The sequence below is a fragment of the Meleagris gallopavo genome, chromosome Z (assembly GCF_905368555.1).
Source record: "Meleagris gallopavo chromosome Z, MGAL_WU_HG_1.1, whole genome shotgun sequence".
Taxonomy (NCBI): Eukaryota; Metazoa; Chordata; class Aves; order Galliformes; family Phasianidae; genus Meleagris; species Meleagris gallopavo.
The window spans coordinates 29,149,470-29,169,388 of NC_139435.1; the positions used below are offsets into that span (position 1 = coordinate 29,149,470).

The 19,919-nt window shown below is 33.9% G+C and overlaps 1 protein-coding gene across 10 annotated transcripts in view; it reads right to left on the reverse strand.

Annotated features, from left to right (window-relative positions):
* PTPRD (protein tyrosine phosphatase receptor type D) overlaps positions 1-19,919 on the reverse strand; it is a 1,190,026-nt gene that overhangs the window by 185,923 nt on the left and 984,184 nt on the right. For all 10 annotated transcript variants that reach the window (XM_085214154.1, XM_085214153.1, XM_085214152.1 and 7 more), the window contains one exon: positions 17,823-17,964. In XM_085214154.1, coding sequence (XP_085070280.1) covers positions 17,823-17,964 — 142 coding nt within the window. The remainder of the gene's footprint in view (positions 1-17,822; positions 17,965-19,919) is intronic.

Genomic DNA, 19,919 nt, shown 5'->3' on the forward strand with positions numbered 1-19,919 from the left:
CTCAGGATGTAGACTTAGAAACTATATGAAAAAATAATTCAGATTATTCTAAGAACAGTTAACCTTTTCCCGCACAAGCCTGAGCAAATAAATGAAGTGATGAGCAAATGATCAAACAGGAAAAAATACACATCTCCCTTCTTTGTATTTAACTAACATACCTGAAATCAAATCAGACAGCTAGCACAAGTGAAATGGGACAAAATGAGGTAGGCAGGCAAGGACCTATTCGTTGCTAGAAAATATAAGGCTTATACGATTTGTTGTTCATTTCATGTGACAGCAGTAATTTTGTAAGAAAAGACAGGGAACTGGAGGAAAAAAGACAAAAAGCTAGCAAAATACAATTTTGCTAACACTCTGTGATAATCACATGCAGTTTTAGGAAAGGGGAATTCAGTGTCACAACAATAAGATTGTCATCACAACAGAACAGAAACCAATATACCAGAATGAATAGTTATTCTCTAGAAAATTCAGCTTTGATGATGACTTCCAGGAGTCTGGAAGACCTTGATACCCAAAACCATGGCCTCTCAGGCCTCAGAACTGGTTAATCAGCTTGCCAAGTTATGGCACACTGCCATTTCCCAGTTATTGGACAAGATGAACAATTTGGATAGTTTTGTGAGAAAACCAAGATCAGAAATTTGACTTAGATGGGAATAATTCTGTTCGGACTGATGGACACTATTCCAAAGGCTTGTTTAGTTTGAGAATATTTATACAGTGTACAGGTATAGTAATAAAAAACAAAACCAAGAGCATGTTTTTTAAAATGATAGTAAAAGCTGAATTGGACAGACAGATTGAAGTCAAAGCTGGCAGAAATCTGGGCATATTTCTTTACAACTATTTTAAATGAGAATATTGAGAACACATACTAAGAATAGACTGGGCAAGGACACAAAGAAAGACATGAAGATTGGCAGAGGCTCAGAGCAATACTGATAAATAATAAATGCATGCTGCTCTTCACAGAATGTAATCTTTATTAATAAATCAAAAGACAGGCTGGTCTAAAGGGTTTTTGGGTGCCCACCATTGTTTTATCTAAGCACTGTATCCATCATTTTTATTCCAGCTGAAGTACATGTTGAATTCTTGGAAGCAATGCATTGTAATTTTGTTATGAAGGAAAATGTAGATTTTGAGTGCTGTATGCAGCATTCAGTGACATTCCACTCCTTTCATTTACTAGTCTAAATTACAACATGATCAGTCAGTCTCAAACTGAAGGTAGATATACATCCATCATGTAGTTCTATTTTTTTATTTTTCTATTTTAAATAGAACTGGGATGAGAGCATAGTTCTGCTCTTGAGACAGTACAAGAGACAGTTGTGCTGAAATCTATGGACTTAGCTCCAGCAAATATTTACTGATTACATCATTCGTCATGGAAGAATATTAAGGTCATCAGGTTGATGGAGCATGCTTCAGAATTATCCAGTCTTCACAGTAACCTGAATCTATGTACATGTATATGTATGTAGGTATATATACACAGTAATATGCATATAGAATTTATCTTCTGTGTAGCTGTCTACAAAGCATATTTGCTTTTTCTTATGCTCCAAATTTCTAAAAATATGTAAATGTTTATCACAAACTAAAGAATAACTGAATGTAGGAAAGCCAAAAATCTAGGCAGAAGTTATGATCAGCAGAGTTTAAGACAGAAATAAATAAATAAATAAAAATTCTTCATTAAAAAATAAAAATAAAAAAATTTCATCAGTACAGGAATAAATGGATTGAGAGTAACCTGTCAGACTGGTGTTCAGGGTACTGGTAGATGAAAGGTTGGACATGAGCTGGTAGTGTATGTTTGCAGATCAGAAAACCAACTATATCCTTGATTGTACAGAAAATAAATGTTGTCATCATAGTGAGGGAGATGATTGTTCTCTTATATTCTGCTCTTCTTAAACTCTTTCTGAGTACTGCATTCAGCTTTGGGGATCTTAGCACTGACTTGAGACTGAATGGATCAAAGGAGATCCACAGAAATGAATAAAGGGCTGAAGCATCTGAAGACAGGCTGAGAAAGCTGGGGTTGTTTAGCCAAGAATAGAGGGAGATCTTACTGAAGCTTTTCAATAAAGGAGGGGGGGAGGTGCTATAAGAAAGACAGGAAGATGTGTTTTACAAGGACATGTGTTTTACAAGGACAAAGCGCAATAGTCTTTAACTAAGAGAGGATAGATTTATATTTGTTTAACTATAAGGAATAAACTTTTATCTCTGAAGGTTGTGTGGCACTAGCAAAGGCTGCCCAGAGAGGTTGTTGATGCCCCAACCCTAGAGCTGTGCAAGGTCCAATTGGATGAAGATTTGGGCAGCCTGATCTAATGATACATGTCCTTACGTATAGTGGGAGTGCTGGAAATAGATGATATCTCTAAAAGATTATTCCAACCCAAAGTATTGTGTGAGTGTGTGAATTTAGAAAATCAAATTTTTATTGCATGACCAGATACAATTGTACTTCTCTTTTGTCTACTTCTTTCTTGTTTGAAAAGCAAAGTTAGAGTTCATCTGACACAATTAAAAAACTTTTCCAACAATAATGAGCATTTTAAAACACTGTTTAATGCACTAAAACTGTGCTGGTATGCTCATTCACTAAATAATTCAATAATTTTAGAATCTTTTATGTGAGCACTTACAAATATCAAATAAATTCATCACAGTAAAGAGAATATGGTGTATATTCTCTTCAATAACTGTAAAGATGATTCTCATTGTGCTTTTTTATTACATGGCTGTTAATATGAACCTGTTATTCTATCTTTCATCAAAGAATTGAATAAAGAGAATAAATATAATCATAAATAGTTTAAACAAGTGCAAAGTGTCTAATCTCTGCTCCTGTGTATGTTTAACATGTTACAGAAACTCAGGCAGACATATCTTACATGGTGGTTTTGAAAATCCTTACACAATATATTGATCTTGGAATTCTACAAAATACTAAACCACAGTTGGCAACATTTTTGTCTTGTTTGGTATGGTTTTATAATGAGCAGTGATACATACTGCTTACCATAAAACTGCTAAAAAATGTCTTAAATATTCAAATATGATGTTATACTTTCTTTCATATGAAACATAGTTTGGAGACCAGGAATACACAGCTTAGAGGAATAAAGTATATAACAAGGAAGCTATCAAGATAAAAATATGTGCATTTCAAAATGGTAATCTCCTCCAGGAGCAACTATTATCATGAGGTCTGTAAAGCACACTTCACATAAAAGTTCTAGTAAACCTGGGTGGTAAGTCTTTGCAAAACATCTTAAACAGTATTGCAATACTTGAGCTATTCTTTATTTCATTTGGCAGGATTTGGCACTTAAAAATTGTCTTGAAGCCTCCTTTCACAAAGCAAACTTGTGATGAAAGAGATCTATAAAAATATTAATGCTCTCACTGATTCTCCTCCTCACTTTTCATTTGTTAACATACTTTGCTGAGTACGCTTGCATCACAATGACTTAAACAGTAATAACAGAAAACGCTACTTCTTTGGAAGACAACAGTTAAAGAAATATATGATTATAAATGTAAATCTGCATCCAAAGATACAAATACCAGCATTCAGAAACACCACGTATTTGATCTTTACTGAGAGTTTTTTCACTACACAGAAGAAACTGATGGCATACTCACATCTCTGTAGCTTTTTATTTAAGCCTTTTATTTCTCAGAATAGTATGATTTAGTTTAACAAGATGAATGAACAAGAAAAATGCTTTAATGAGTCTAAATGTCATTTGTTGAAGATCAAACAAAATTTCAGCTGATGCTTCAATGCAGTATATTGAAGCTACTGCAACCAATGAAGATTTCAGCTAGTGCTGGAGTCACTTACTAGGTACGGAACAATTGTGTGTTTATATGGAACAGACTTCTATTTGAATTCTGAAGTCTTGTCAGTACATCAAAATTAGATTTTGCGGAAATTCAACAAGATGCAACGATGAAAGAATTGCTCCAAAAGTGTTGTCCCATAGAGGCACATGTTGGTGGTATGGCAAAGAGGTTGAATCTTCCCACCAATATTTCACTGCATACTGTTTCCGTGCAATGGATGGCAGCAGAGGTGCAGTCTGACAGAATGACATCTGACATGGAAGCATGTATGAAGTAGAAATGTGGAAGTGAATTCTTCCATGTGGGAAAAAATTACACCATTGATATTTCTTGCTGAACATTTCATGAATACTCATGGAGACCAAACAGTGGATATGAACACAGGGAGATGGTGGAGGGGTGTGTTTCAACAGTGGTGAAAGCAAAACTGAGTCAACTCGACTGGTGCAGTTTTTTTATAAGTACAGCATGCAAACACTTGTTCATCACTGGGAAAAATGTATAGCTAATGATAGATTCTTTATCCATGTAGGCTGTGAAAATCCTCTAAGTTGGAGACTTGCTCCAACCCACCTGGGCCCTGCCTCCAAAATCAGACCATCCTGGTGGGAAAAGGCTTCTCCCCATCTCCAGCCTGGGCCTGCACATCTCAGCTAATGCCACTGCTTTTTGCCCTTGTGACATACACCATTTGCAGAGCCCTGCTATATTCCCTCCTAATGATGCTGTGCTGCTGTTAGATGTCCCTAAAACTGCCTCTTCTCCCACTTGAAATGTTCCTCCTCAGCAGTCTCACCTTACAGGGAAACATTTCTAGCCCCACTGCCACAGTGGAATTATTTCACTTCTTCTCCTTGTATTGTCATGTACTGGAGCAGAGGGGAGTAAGGAGGGTGGAACTAAGCATAAAAATCAAATTTGGTCAAAATTATACACAGACTTGGTCAAAATTATGTACAGTAACTAGATGTGGTTTATGAACAACCAAGCACCCTTCCTTTTATGTTGAGTGTGCTCCTGTGCACAACCTGAGACTCAGCTGCTCTTACAGTCATTAAGGAATGTGTCTGTGAGTTAGCTACTAAAACATTAGCACAAATACCCAGCTCCATAAATGTACAACGAATTAATATTTTTTGTTTACTCAAGAACACTCTGTTCTAACATAAAATTTACATTTATCAAGTTAGTTGTGACTTTGAGTTCAAACTGCTAAAAACAATTTTACTTAAAAGATGTGTTTTCTTTTGACAACATATCTGGAAGTAATCTGAAAAGTTGTTAAATTCTTTATTTTTCAAGGCAATATTAAATAAATCTGTTCTGTCAACTACTTCTCTATTAAATCACTTTATTGGAAATAATGTGTTTCAACAGATATTTAAACAGTGATAGAGGTACATTAAGTTAGATCTATTAAGCATGTTTAATTAGCTGACAGGATCATATTTATGTAGATTAGAAGCATAATAAATGGCTGACTTAAATATTGGTCTTCATTTTTAATGAGAATCTGTTTAGTATAATTGGAGGGGTCTTATTTATTTATTTATTTATTTATATTCATTTACTTATTTTTATACAGAAGAAGAGACAGAAATGTCAGACATTTGTTATTGAAAATAGTTTAGGAAGCAGACTTTTCAGAGAAATATGATAAGTACATAAAATAGCCATTATTTGCAATCCACAGAGACATTTATTTTGATATATTTTTTCTGCAAATGACCAAAATCAGATGCAGAAGAAAGACTATAACAAGTTAAATACATCAAAATCACTTATCAGTGTTGCATCCTATCATTCCATGATTTACTGCTAAAGGACCTTTTTATCTTCTACGTTCTCTAGAAAAATGTACTCAGGTGTTCTCTTTGAATGGAAAGGAAGATCTGTTCCACACTGTCTTCTCTACAAACTGTGTAAATACCCTACATTGCTAAATATAGGAGGAAGTTCGGGTGCTAATGACCTGCAATATACTTTGTAAATGAGGTTCAATTAGTTCCCACAGTGTTTGACACACATCAACTCCACCTAATCTCCCTTTTACTAAGTCACTGGAGATATTATAATCCTTTAGAAAGAGTTATTTACTGACCCACTCGGTTGAAGCAATGCTTGCCTTGACAGAAATAAATGTACAGCGAAGAGGATGGTCAGAATTTAAAAAACAAAAACAAACAAAAAAAAAAAAAAAAAAGAAAGAAAGAAAGAAAAAAAAAAAGAGAAACTGCCAAAATAAGTGGCAATAAAATGAATGAAGAAAGAAATCCTGTGTTTGTGATGCCATTTTCACCGGATGGTTTTCCAGTTCCCATTTTGCTTTACAAATGCATGCTTATATTGCCAAATTTCATGGAAATGAGCAGCACAGTCATTTAGAAGACATAAAATAAACATCCTTTTTATTACAGTGAAATGCAAATATCAAGTCTTAACAAGTAAATCTAGGGTCTGCAATTTTAAAATGGCAATAACAATAACCTCAGGGTATGCTTTCATTTTGCAGTTGATTTTATGCGAAGCAACTGTTATTTCTGTGTGGTACTTCCATGAGTCAGAGCCATGCTCTTTCAAGTTAAAACAGTGGAACTCTGGTAGTAACAATGATGGAAAGTCAATAATTATTGGTAAATTCAATCACACTGTACATCACAAAGCCCTTGACAATTCTATTAACCTATATCAAATTTAAATATTAGGGTTTACATAATTATTTCTTGGGAAGATAATTCCTAAGCAGGAATATCAGTTAACATTATGATAAAATTCCGTAACTAGAAAACATCCAAACTCTGGTAAAATTTTTGCATTTTGCATTGTAAGACTTTTAACAGACATATAGAAGGTGAAAATGTATAGCTTGCTGTTGTGGCTGTTTTTCCAGGGACACATGAAAACATGGACCTATATTTCAGAAGATAGGAACTCTACCTGTATAACTAGCCTCTTTACCAATTTAAAGCATGTGAAGAATATATATAAGCAGAGTTCCAGTCTCTGTAAAAAAAAAGTTTTTGTAAATGTGAAATATTTACAGATTTTATTTCCTTGTACACATTAAGTCCATATAAGAAACAGTTATTTGCACATCTGATTTTGATTTCTAGATTGAATTAAATGGATATAATAACTGAAAATTAATTCTGATATAAAGACTGCAGCTGTATCTTAAAACAGCGATAAGAACATAAATATATTTTCATTTATGAATCATTATTGAGAACGATATGCAAACCTGTTTAACATTCTGTGGAAAAGGTAAAATACAGAGCAGATGCTTTGAATTATTACTCAAAGAAAAGCAAAACATTTAAAGCTTCTTTATACTGCAGAAATTTCAAAAAAAACACCTTGTTTTGATTTCAGTGAGCTGGCAGAATTTGAAAAATCACATAATCCAACTGTTTGACTTCAAAATCCAAGAAAAATAATATATTGCTGTTACTTTAGATAGAGTAAGTATTACTAAGTTTATTTATAGCCTATTTTTGCTTATAATGAATTTTAAGGGTCTCAATGAAAGGATGATGTTGGATGGTTCTTCTGGAGCGTTTATGCCATAATAAATCTTAATTCTTAGGCCCTGAACACCAAAACTTTAAGCCCGTTTTCATCTATGGAATTTCTTACTGTCATTTCTCAGAAAACAAATATGAGATTGATGGCCAAGTGCATGTCTGAAACAGCAAATATACATCTCCCCAGTCTCTGATCAATATTAAAAGAAAAAATATAAATAAATGTTCCAATATGTCTCAATAAATACACAGAAAACTCCTGTATCTTGCTATCTCTCACTTGAGTGTAAATTAAGCAAGAGTTCATTAACATTTATCCACTTTATAAAATGATCTCTCAAGAGTTATCAGCCAACTGTAAGGTTAAAAACACACTGATTTTTTTAACTTCAAATAGTGGTTTCTGCAGAGTCTTGCTACAACCAAACTACGTTCAGAACACATAAAAATTAGGCCACCTTTTAAGGATATCTGCTTACAAAGTCACTTGAGTTTATGCAACATATTCAACAACAACAAAACTTGAAAATCTCACATCAAGTACTATCCTCCTTTGTTTCAGCATTTAAGCAGAACAAACATACAATCTAACAACAACTACAATGAAAACATGAAGAACCAAAACCAAAGAGAACTTCAAAGCAGCAGAGCAAGCCATAGAAAGTATTCAGTAGCTATAAAAAAAAAACTATCAATAAAACTAATTTCATGTTTCCATGTATAAAAAACATAAATGGTAATCCTTTACACATTTTTTTCTGTGATTTTGATGTTTTGCAGCTAACAACCACATTCATGATTTGACTAATGTGAAGTCCAACTAAAGCAGTTGTTTCCTCACTGCTTTCAGCATGCCCTCTTTTCAGTCACCTGTGTGCTATATGAAACAAATCACAACAACAAGTGATTGCTTTGAGGCTTACTAACAGCTTTTCTGCACTTGGCTTCATCTTCTCACCATAAATCAAGATCCAAGTGACAGTAGCTTTTTGGAAAAAAATATACATATATATATATATCTGGCAACTTTTCAGCCTCTCAGTTCTCTTTTTTCTGAGACTCATTTTGCTGCAGGTATAACGAAGAGGATTCCCCAGATAGTCATTTACCTATACAGCCAAAAAAATAAATCTGTATGTTAATATTAAGATAGATGTTGTCCATACAGATGTGTTTATCTTAGTAGCTGGGCTGATAATGCAGTTTAAGATAAAATGATATGTTTTATTAAAATAAATTACAGGCCCAGTGAAAACACAGGCATGTATAGGCAAGTGCAACAGCTGATACAACAGAAAAGGTGGGAGCCAATATGAGCTTTTGAGCTTAGTACCAAGAGAGAATAATTTTATTTAGCTTGCTTACCTAGAAAATGTACTTGCTAAATGCCATGCATATGAATAATCAATAATCATGAATAATCATTAAAATAATTATATTTACCAGAAAATCCACAGTAATAAATAACTAGTGTTAGACAAGATTAGAGAAGCGAAAAGAAGAAGGAAAAAGGAAAAAGGAGAAAGGAGAAGGAAAAGGAAAAGGAAAAGGAAAAGGAAAAGGAAAAGGAAAAGGAAAAGGAAAAGGAAAAGGAAAAGGAAAAGGAAAAGGAAAAGGAAAAGGAAAGGAAAAGGAAAAGGAAAGGAAAAGGAGGAAAAGGAGAGGAGAGGAGAGGAGAGGAGAGGAGAGGAGAGGAGAGGAGAGGAGGAGGGGAGAGGAGAGGAGAGGAGAGGAGAGGAGAGGAGAGGAGAGGAGAGGAGAGGAGAGGAGAGGAGAGGAGAGGAGAGGAGAGGAGAGGAGAGGAAGGAGAGGAGAGGAGAGAGGAAGGGGAAGGAGAAAGGGAAGGGGAAGGGGAAGGGGAAGGAGAAAGGGAAGGGGAAGGGGAAGCAGATAGGGGAAAGGGAAGAGGAAGGGGAAAGGTAATTGGAAGTGGAAGGGGAAGGGAAATGGAAAGGGAAAGGGGAAGGGGAAGAGGAAGGGGAAGGGGAAGGGGAAGGGGAAAGGGAAGGGGAAGTGGAAGGGGAATGGGAAGAGGAAGGGGAAGGGGAAAGGGGGAGGGAAAGGGGAAAGGGAGAGGGAAAGGGGAAAGGGGAATGGGAAGGAAAAGGGGAAGGGGAAGGGGAATGGGAAGGTGAAGGGGAAGGGGAAGGGGAAGGGAAAGGGAAAGGGAAGGGGAAACGGAAGGGGAAGGGAAGGGGAAGGGAAAGGGGAAGGGAAAGGGGAAGGGAAGAGAAGGGAAGGGAAGGGAAAATAGAAGAAAGAGAAGAAGAGAAAAGGAAAGAATAGAAAGAGAAGAAAAGAAAAACCTACACTGCAGAAAATCTGAATGATAATATTTTCTGTTCAGATTAAAACAAACAAGCAAACAAACAAACAAACAAATAAAATAAAGCTTGCATTGCTTGAAAATGAATATCCTAAAGTAAGTCCATGATATGAAAGACCATAGTGTCAGACCAAGACTTGGATAAGTTAACAGTGCTAATGAAATACCTCTCTCTAATTAGTCCTACTTGACTGTATATGTCTGAAAAGTTTATTAAAATATTTCTACTTGAAAAACTAACTCATGGTGAATTTTTGAACTAGTGCATGGTAACTTTATTAATGCACCTTTGCTACCAAGATAAATGGAACAGTCAGCTGCATGTCAGCTGCATGTCAGCTGCTGAACTTCAGTTTTCAGCAAGCACTGAAATACCTGGAGTGACATGTATCGTAGCAGGATTTTATATCATGTGTAAGTTTTAGAGTAAACATAAAAGGCTTTCCATCTCAATGGAGTCCCTAAAATCACAGTTTTTTAGGTTTTTTTACCGTTCTGATGAAAAGAAAACTCCTTTGCCTTCTTGCAACAGTTAAAAGTCTTTCTATCACAATTGTTTTATTACCTGTTCTAATAAATAAAGTATGTTTGCTTTTGTTGGTTTCATTGAATTTCAGTTTCCTTGTAATGTTTATGTTTGCCCAAAATTTTAACTATTTTTGGTATGTATTTTTATTTTTATTTTTTCCTTCCAATGATAAGTCTCTGAAAACATAACATTCACAGTAATAAATATTTTATGAACTGCAAGACTAAGGAAGCTGAGGTGTAACACAAACCTTCCTTAATTTCTAAATTACATTTTCTGATATACATGAGAAAGCATTCTTCAAAGGTTTTTCCTTTATTTGAAGATTAGCCCTTACTGAATTAAATAGGATTTAATTTTGCTGTCACTTCATTGTACTGGTGTCAAACCTGTCTTGCATTTAAGCAATCACTTCTGCCATCCTAATGTTGCTCTTGGTAAGATACGCGTATTCATAGGAATCACTAACCTGGAAAGCTGAACATAGAACTACTACATGAATATCTATTTCTATTAATTGTCTTGGTTTTATTATTATTATGCTATATTAAGCATTTCATTTGAATATTTATCATGATAATGATTAAATTGAAACTTACCAAACTGCTAACACCACTGGTATTTTTATAGATATACTGATACTGTCAGGGATTGATAAACTAATCAGTGCATCACCTCCTCAAACAGATAATCTCTAACACATTGCTGTTTTTTTATTATTATTCTTTTTTTTCATTAATATTTAATATATGCATCAAAAAAATGAAATTATGCTGTTATATTTACCTTCATAGTGTGCATAGAGTGCAGCAGTAACGATTATATTTTCTGTTAGTCATACGTTAAAATAAGTGGACACACAAATAGATTGATGTTTAAACAAAACGTGAAACTGAGGCCGCAGATTACAGTTACAGCAGGAAATACGGCTCTTAGTGTTCAATTAATGGCATTGACTCTGATGTTGGCATTGACTTAGATCAAGACAGTGGTTTCAGGCTACTGAACAATGAAAAACTGCATTATTGTCAACACTGACACTGAACCAAAAGGGCTCTACACCAGGCCAAGGGACTTAAATGTATGCATAGCAAATAGTCTCAGTAAAAGTGAGTGCTTTCTAAGAACTTTTTGTGTAAAAAAAATTCTAGTTTGTAATTTTATCATATCAATTAAATTAAATAAATTATCAATTAAATTAGATAAATGGCCAATCATTTTACAAATATATAAAATAACTTCAGAACCCAAGTTTGAATGGCAGCTTCATTTATATTGAATTACCTTGCAGACAGAAACTGAAAATTTTTTTTCATGTATTCACAGATACACATGATGCTGGAAAATATCCAAATTATAGAACTGAAGACAAAAACCACCCAACTCCCTATCCTCAACAGATAGCAGCTGTTATACACAGCTAATCCTCTGCTTTTTCTTGCAAAGTTCAGAGTATCATGTATGTGCATTAGTTATGTATGGGTCAGTATTCAAGGAAAAAGATTAAAATGGTAACATGCTGTGTATAGCAGCTCATGGTTCTTCAGTGACAGCCTTCTTTTTAATTGGATTCTATGGCTACACGACCTACTACTAGTTCAGCAAGGATAAACTAGCAGAGGAATTATTCCACCTCTTCCTGCTAATTCCATCTTCATTGTTATCAATGTCAATTGTTCCTTAGAGATTTCTGATCAGTTTATAGATGTAGATGACTGTCTAGGAAAAGCAAATGAATCATCTTACGTATCAATGAGTGGTAAAAACAAAGGTGTTATTAAAAAGATTTGCTCAAGATGGTTTCGTTTGAATTTTCCAAGCAACTGACATATCTCATTTTTATCAAAAATGTCTATAGTACAGTATTAAATCATTATGTACTAGAACGGAAATAATTAGATGCGGTCATGCTAAAATTAGTCATGAGCTGTTGTCTGAAAGTATTTAACAGGTGTACATTCTTAGCCAAACTATCTGGTGAAGAATTATTTTAAGCTAAATTGAATTGCTCTCCTTTGTCTGGTACAATTTCAATTCGCCTTCTTAAATCACAACAACTGTCATGCATCTTATCTACAAAACAGCACCCCTCCCCTCCCCCTTTTCGTTTTTTTCATGTATGCTTCTAATAGGATATAGTACAGCCAGCTGGAAGATTTCAACACATTGTTTCTCTATTAGAATCATCCATTTTGCCCTAAAACATCAAGTATTAATGATTTTCTACCACAGCTAATATTTCAAAAACAAAATCAATCCTGTGAGTATATACAAATACATAAGAGTGAACTGTTAATTTTATTCCTTTGTCAGGACGAAATCCAGTGAAAGGTGAAATTCAGTGAAGAGCAGCAGAAAGAAAAGAAAAGAAAACTTTACAAAGGCATGCCTGTAGCTTTTATTATTAACTGGTAACATGAAATGTTCCTTTATGTCTGTTTATTATACGACTAGAGCTGCACAAAGAAATCATGTTAAAAAATGTATAGATCACCAAAGAATTAAAAAAAAAAAGTGATAAAATGAGATTATTTCACATTATAATGAATAGAAGGCAAGTATTTTTATTTTCACTAAATATAATCCCATTCTGAAAGAAAATATTTCAGAATAGTTTACAGTGTTACATCTAACTATGCCTAGTATTTACTTCTTCATAAGCCATTTCACAAAATCTGAATGCCATTCCACACTGGCTTTTAAGTTGCTACTTAAACTTAAATTGTACTGGCTACATTTCTCTTATTTTTTTTCCTTCTTTTTTTTTTCAGTATTTCACAAAATCCTTTTGTGTGACTGTCAAGCAGCTGTGTTTTGTTCCTTAATCTTCCTTACACAGCTCCCCAGGAGAGACTTTATAACATAAATTGCAAAGTACTATTTTCACAGCAGGAATAACAGTGTTCCTCTTCAAAAAAGAGGCATAATAAAAACAGGACTGTAATTAACATGCTAATTTTGGTCACATTGTGCTGTGCATAGCATGTAGGATGATCACTGAAATTTGAGGAAGTTTGAAGAAAGATACTTGTTTGACTTCAGATTTCTCATGAAATATACATTTGAGATAAAGAACTTACAGTGTATGAAGTTATCACAGAGGTATTTTCTTATTTACCTTTCTTCACTTCATTCCACTTTCAATGGTTTGTCCTACCAAAAGCCCCCCAGCAACAGTCATTATGACTATACAGCAAGCAGTCAAGTGAGGTAAACACTGGTGTACAGTGTTTATACACTAGTGTACAGTGTAGAGTTTATACAGCTCCAGCTGGAACACAGTTAATTTTTCATACCATGTAGCTAATATTCGGTATATGTAAACTCATTCCTCCCATTTATATACAAATGAGAGCCATACTGTAGCACATTTTCCGACATTACAGCTGTGCCACTCCATTTGTCTAATTTCTGTGCCCTAAAAGATAAACGTGCCAGATCACAAACTAGTTCAGAATCATTCCTTGTCATTCCAGTACTACTGGGTACTGTGAAAATACAGGAATTAGCTTCTCTTATCATGGAATCTACTGTTGGAACAGAAATCCAAAAATTTTATGTATATTTTTTTCTTTTTTTTTAAGTAGCATGGAAATATTTTGCACTTCTTAGTCCCTCTCATCATCTACACCTCAAACTTGTGTCTATCAATGGGCAGAGAAACATTTAGAATTCAGTAAATATTTCACTTTCTAGTTTCATGCAATGATTTCTGGACATTAACTCAACTACTTTCAAATAAGGGGAAAAAAAAAGAAATCTGTCCTAGGCACTTCCCCTTCCTGCTTCCTTCCTTATACAATGATTGTGCTACAAAGATTCTTAATGTTTATAATTTTATAAAGCACTATATAATCAACAGTGGTAGAGAGAATAATGGGCAGAGAAAGCTAACTGCCTTTTTGCTCAAGTAACCTGTGTAGTCACTCTTGTTAGATAGTAATAGATAAAAAACAATGCAAACATAAGTGATAGCAAATATCTAGGCATTAGATATACCTTCTACTAACAAGTCATCAGTCTGTATTGTTGTATTGTTAGCTGGGCATCAGGTGGTGGGTAGTTGCATTGTGGAGATATTTATTTGTCTTATTTTTTTCTTCTACCTCTGTGTTGGTAAATAGTTCTTATCTTAACACAAGATTTCTATTTTGTTTTCTCCCTCATCCCAAGGGTGTGTGGCTGTGTGGTTATTAGCTGCCTGCTGGGTGGAATCATGACAGAAGTCAATTAGAAAAATGAAAACAAATTCGTCAAAATTAACAGCATGCAAGTTTTGCTGGTTTACAGCATGCAAGTTTTGCTGGTTTCTCTATTATGCCAGAAATAAGTACCTCCTTCCCTTCTTCCTGCACAGTATACATTCTTACATGTAACACCTGCCAGAACAGCTTTTGTATAGTCATTAAAAATATCTATTATCCACCATTTACAAGTTGAAAACAACACAAAAGAACAGTTTTTGGTTGATCTAACAATAAATAAATGAACAATAAAAGTAAAGCTATTACATCTGCAATTGCCAGCGTTGAGCAAAGACTTTTATAGTCTCTGATAGCCTATTGAAAATTGATAATTTTGAATGAATGAATCAAAGTGTTGTTTCACTCAGATGGTTCTCAGTATAAATTTTCAAAATGAAGACCTCCAAAAGAAGTAGTATAGACTCCTCTTGTCTGTTAAAACCCTTCCAGGTTTTTTCTGCAAAAAAAAAGCGCCTTTTTTCTTGTCAAATTCAGCCTTTTCATGTAGCTTTATTTAGAGAAAATCAAAAGTAGTTTTTAATTTATCTAAGACATTCACTCTTGGTCCAGATAGATACTATGTTCAGCCTAGAAAGTAAATGTTTTTGTGTTGGAATGTGCCCTGATTTACTCCAGTAACAGAAGAATGCCCTATCGCGTCTCTCTGCTGAGGCCTTGGAATAGCATCACTTTTCCTGTACTTTTTATGCATTTTAAAGCTTCAACATCCGAAAGCTGATGGCCTTATTTATATTCATAGTTCCTAGAGAGCCAAGTACAATGACTTGCTCAAAGGGCAAGAACAAAATAAAAGTATGTAAAAGCTTTAGTGAAGAAAACAGCTGCAGACAGAAAAACTGTCAAGTTTAGCTTTAGAAGATGCATATGTTGGCAAAAACATTTATGTGCTACGATGTACAAGAGTTTTGTAATAGTTAAAATGGATTAAGATAACAAACAAGAGTCAAGAGTCATGCACTCACTGGGGATGAGTTAAGACTAAGTGGAGCACAGATGAAAGACACTCCAACTGTTTTGTATTGTATTATATTTGTTAATTCTTTTTCACATCTGTATTATATGTTTATTCCTAAAGGAGTTATGTGAGACAATGTCTGATAATGAAAAATCAAATGGAGTGTTTTATACAAGACTGCTATTGAAGACTGTATATAATGAAGATTTGTCTAAGACTGCAAAGTAGTAGCTAATAATAGAATTACTTATCTTCCAGTCTAATGCACTTGGCACTGAATTATTGTTTGCCACAGAAAAACAAACAATCAAACAAACAAACAAAAACATAGCAATGTACTGAATTTAAAGCATCTCAAAATTTTAGTCCTGATAATACTTCATTACATTGCCTTAATGCTCTATCATGGTCCTTCCTTTCTCAGACATTACCCATTTATCTAAATCTACAGTTCAAGAGCTCACACATGTTCTCAGCTTTGCCTTAAATACGTAAATCTATTTCTGAGGCAAAAATATATTCCATCATTTGGAAAAGCAGTATTATGGCTGAAAACTACACTTTTTTTTTTCTTTCCAGATTTAATACATTTTAATTAGATAAGCAGTTTTAAATTAATTTAAATTTAAAGTGACTTAAATTTTTATCCTAAGAATTAATAATATTCATATTTTGCTTATTTGACATTTATATATGCATATTATGAACATTTTTTTACACAGAATCTGATGTTTACATTGTGAGTAGTGCTGAAATATTTGAGTAGAAAAGGTAGCAAAGCTCACATATGCCAAACTATTCAATAATCAATAGAAATAGAAAAGAAACAGATCTATATAGACCATAGATTTGTAAATACATTTCAAGAGATTCTATAGGCAAGGAATGAACCTGAGTTTTCCAACTGATTTTCTAGTTTTTTGTTTTTAATTTCCTCCTTCCTTTTCACGTTCCTTTAATTTTTCATACAGTATGACAAAGTGGTTGTATTTCACGGAAACTATGCATAAAAACTATTTTCATCACACAAAACAGTGAAGGAAAAGACCCATCGTAGGAAGTTAGGAACAAATCCATGATGCGGTTAAAATATGAACTTAATTATTAGTCTTAGAATTTTAATTCATTAGACTGAGAAGAATTTTTAGAATATAACAGAATGAATGATTCTGGTGTTAGAGATAACAAATTTAAATATTATAAATAGGTCTAAGAGTCTTCTTTGACTTTCAACAGTAACACCAAGACTATCCACCATGATTGAAAAAATCACAAGTTTGAAATAAATATTTTCTTTTTTTTTTTTAATAGAAAAACTATATCCATGTCTCACTAATTCCGTTAAGAAAAAAGGATATATATATATATATATATACATATTTAACAATTATTATCATTATTATTATTTTAATTCTGTCAAGTAGGCTGATCATCATTAGTTCATACTGAATCACAGAATTGTTTGAGTTGGAAGTGACCATTAAAAACCATCTGGTCCAATCCCCCCTACAATGACCAGGGACTATTTAATACAAATAGTATGAATAATACTATAAATAATATAAAGAAGCTCTTAGCAATTAATTTTACGAATCAAATAATGCCATATGATATCACAACTGTATTTTCTGCTGTAAAAGCTGAAGAGTGTCATATTTCAAGAAGTGTCTCCAAATCCAGTTTCCATTTACTTTCAGCAGACAAAATGAAACAATCAAGTCATTTTACTGCTAGCACTTACTAGTATGAGTACTATGTAGACAATGGACTTGGCAGTACATTTATATCCTTATGCCTAAGGGATAGTTAAAAAAAAAAGAAAATTGATTTTCCTTTACTACCTTCAAAAACTTCTCACTGAAGTAGAAACACAATACAGGTGACATATACACTTGAAATTGAAAAAAAAACATTTTTTTATGTGCACTGTCCTGGGGAAAAAATTCTTGTAGCAGCTTAACCTCTTCTAAAATCTGCTTATGTAATTTTTCAAGGTCACTCTTAATTGGGCCAATTTCTGTGTAAATGCTGATCACACAAAGCTAAGCTACCCAGAAGAGCAGTAAAATGCAAATCAGATGTACTCACAAAGCATTCTTTTTGTTCATTAAATAACATAAGTAACTTGTTACACACAATGCTCTCCTATCTTATTTCTCTTCCTTGGTCTACTCAGTCATACCCCCATTACCAAAAGTTATAAGTAACATATATTTAAGAGTATCAGGACTAAAACAACACTCATTTGAAAATATTTGTAATTTAATATCTTGGAGTGAAGCCTCCCTTTTAAAATCACTTTTTGCTCTAAGAAGTAAATTAATTTTGCTTAGAAAGAACTTACCACGTAAAACAGTGAGTCTTGTGGACACACTTATTTCACCGACACTATTGGAAGCCACGCACTCATAAATAGCTTCATCTCGTGGTGTGCGCAGTGGTTGTATTCTGAGAACTGATCCAGACCCATCATCAAACTCTATTACCTATAAAAGGAAACAACAGCTGTCACAGATGTTGTTACAAATACCTATCCCTCCATTAACCTGTACATGAACAGTGGCCTGCCAGTATTTTTGACATCAGAACCAGGTTCCTTTTTTACATACGCATACCATGGCAAATTCAGCACTGGTAGGAATATAGACAATGCTGGGTATAACATACAGTGCTGAACATGCAATGGCCACTCCAAGGCAGTTTCAAGAAATGATAAGAGAAACAAACCAATAAACAAAAAAACAGCACCAACACCAACAATAACAACAACAGCAAACCACCAACAACAAAAGATCTAACAAGGTCTGTAAGAATATACTCAGTAACTTAATGCTCTCTTATCCTGAAGTCCGTCAGCAGTCTCCCATCATTCCCTTAGCTTTACCATCATATGTCAGTTGAAATTGCTGCAGGCTATTCTTGCACCCTAGACATAGACTGCACTTCACTGTTTGAGCTCCCACATGAAAAAGGCTTGACACTTTCTGAACAAGATAGTCTGTTTAGCTATGCATTCAGCCCACAGATTGGAAGGAAATTTATAAAAAATGCAATAGAAATCATGTATCAGTTAAAGGACTAAGTAATAGGACTAAATAAACAACTTACATATTTACTTTTTCAAACTGCAATATTTATAGAAGAAATAGCCATTTTCATATGAGAAAAAAATGAAATGCCCATTTTTATTCTAAACAATTCCTTTTAATTAATTTGAATTCTATTGTTTTTGTCTCCTTGTCCTGCAGACACAACTAAGTCAGATACTGGTGAATAATGCAGAATTCCAAACACCAGAAAGGTGTTCCCTATAATTAAATTATAGTAGTAATCTATATAATCTAAGCTGATTTTAAATTTCTTTGTCACCATAATATATTAGTACTACCTTCAGGACAATAGCACTTACAAATATTTCACCATACTCTATATATACATCCACAAAACAATTTACATATAGGCTTGTTTGCACATATCTTTGTATCTGCATGTCTAAGTTACACAGAAATATTCTATTAGATCTCCACTTTTGCTAAGAGTAAGAGAAAAAAAGTACAGATTTGAGAAATATTATTATGCACATTGCTCAAGTAATACCTCCTATTTATTTCCACGGAAACTACAACATATGCAAAGAGCACGATAATTCTCAGTTACAAAGCACTATTTTTCAATATAGTCACTACCTATAGCTATGCCTATAGGTATATAGGTTTCCTCAAAACTACTTAAAATGAACACAGAAGACTTCAATGTTCATTCAAGTTTTGTATCTATTTCTTCTATCGTTCACTCAAAAAATATGCATCACAACATTTTTATAAACCACCTAGGCATTCCGGATGCAAAGTAGATGCTTTTTAACAGTCAAAATAGTGAAGAGGCACGGCACAGGGGAAATTATATACTATTGGCCCCATTTTAGTGTCCATTATACATGACTTCTGTCATTTTCTGAACTTTTTCTTCATGTCAAAGGTCAATCAATACTTCATATTAATTGTTCCTGACACTAAAAGAGGGAATGTTATTTGCTGTTTTATTTCCTCAAAGAAACTGTATCCTTTGAAAAGATTATTTTTACTATTTCCTTTAATTGAATGTTGTGGAAAGAGAGGAAACAGCTTTCTCTATAGCCTTCCCAAGGTTATTGTTAAGAAAAGAATCAAAAGCAAACAAATTTTATATTTCCTCTAAAGCAGCAGGAACTGTAATGTCCCTTTCATCTTTATCTGCAGTGGTGGCAAGCAATTATGGCAGCAGAGGCTAGATCTGCTTGGTGCACACTATCACAGAAGGAGGAGGCTTGATCTCTGTGGACAATAATCATGGCAGAAATAATTTTCCTCTATCTCCTTTGCAGAAAAGTTAGCCTTCTGAACAGAAATATGCCAAGGCTCACCAGATAAATTCTGTTGGTTTATAAAGCAGCAGTGATAAT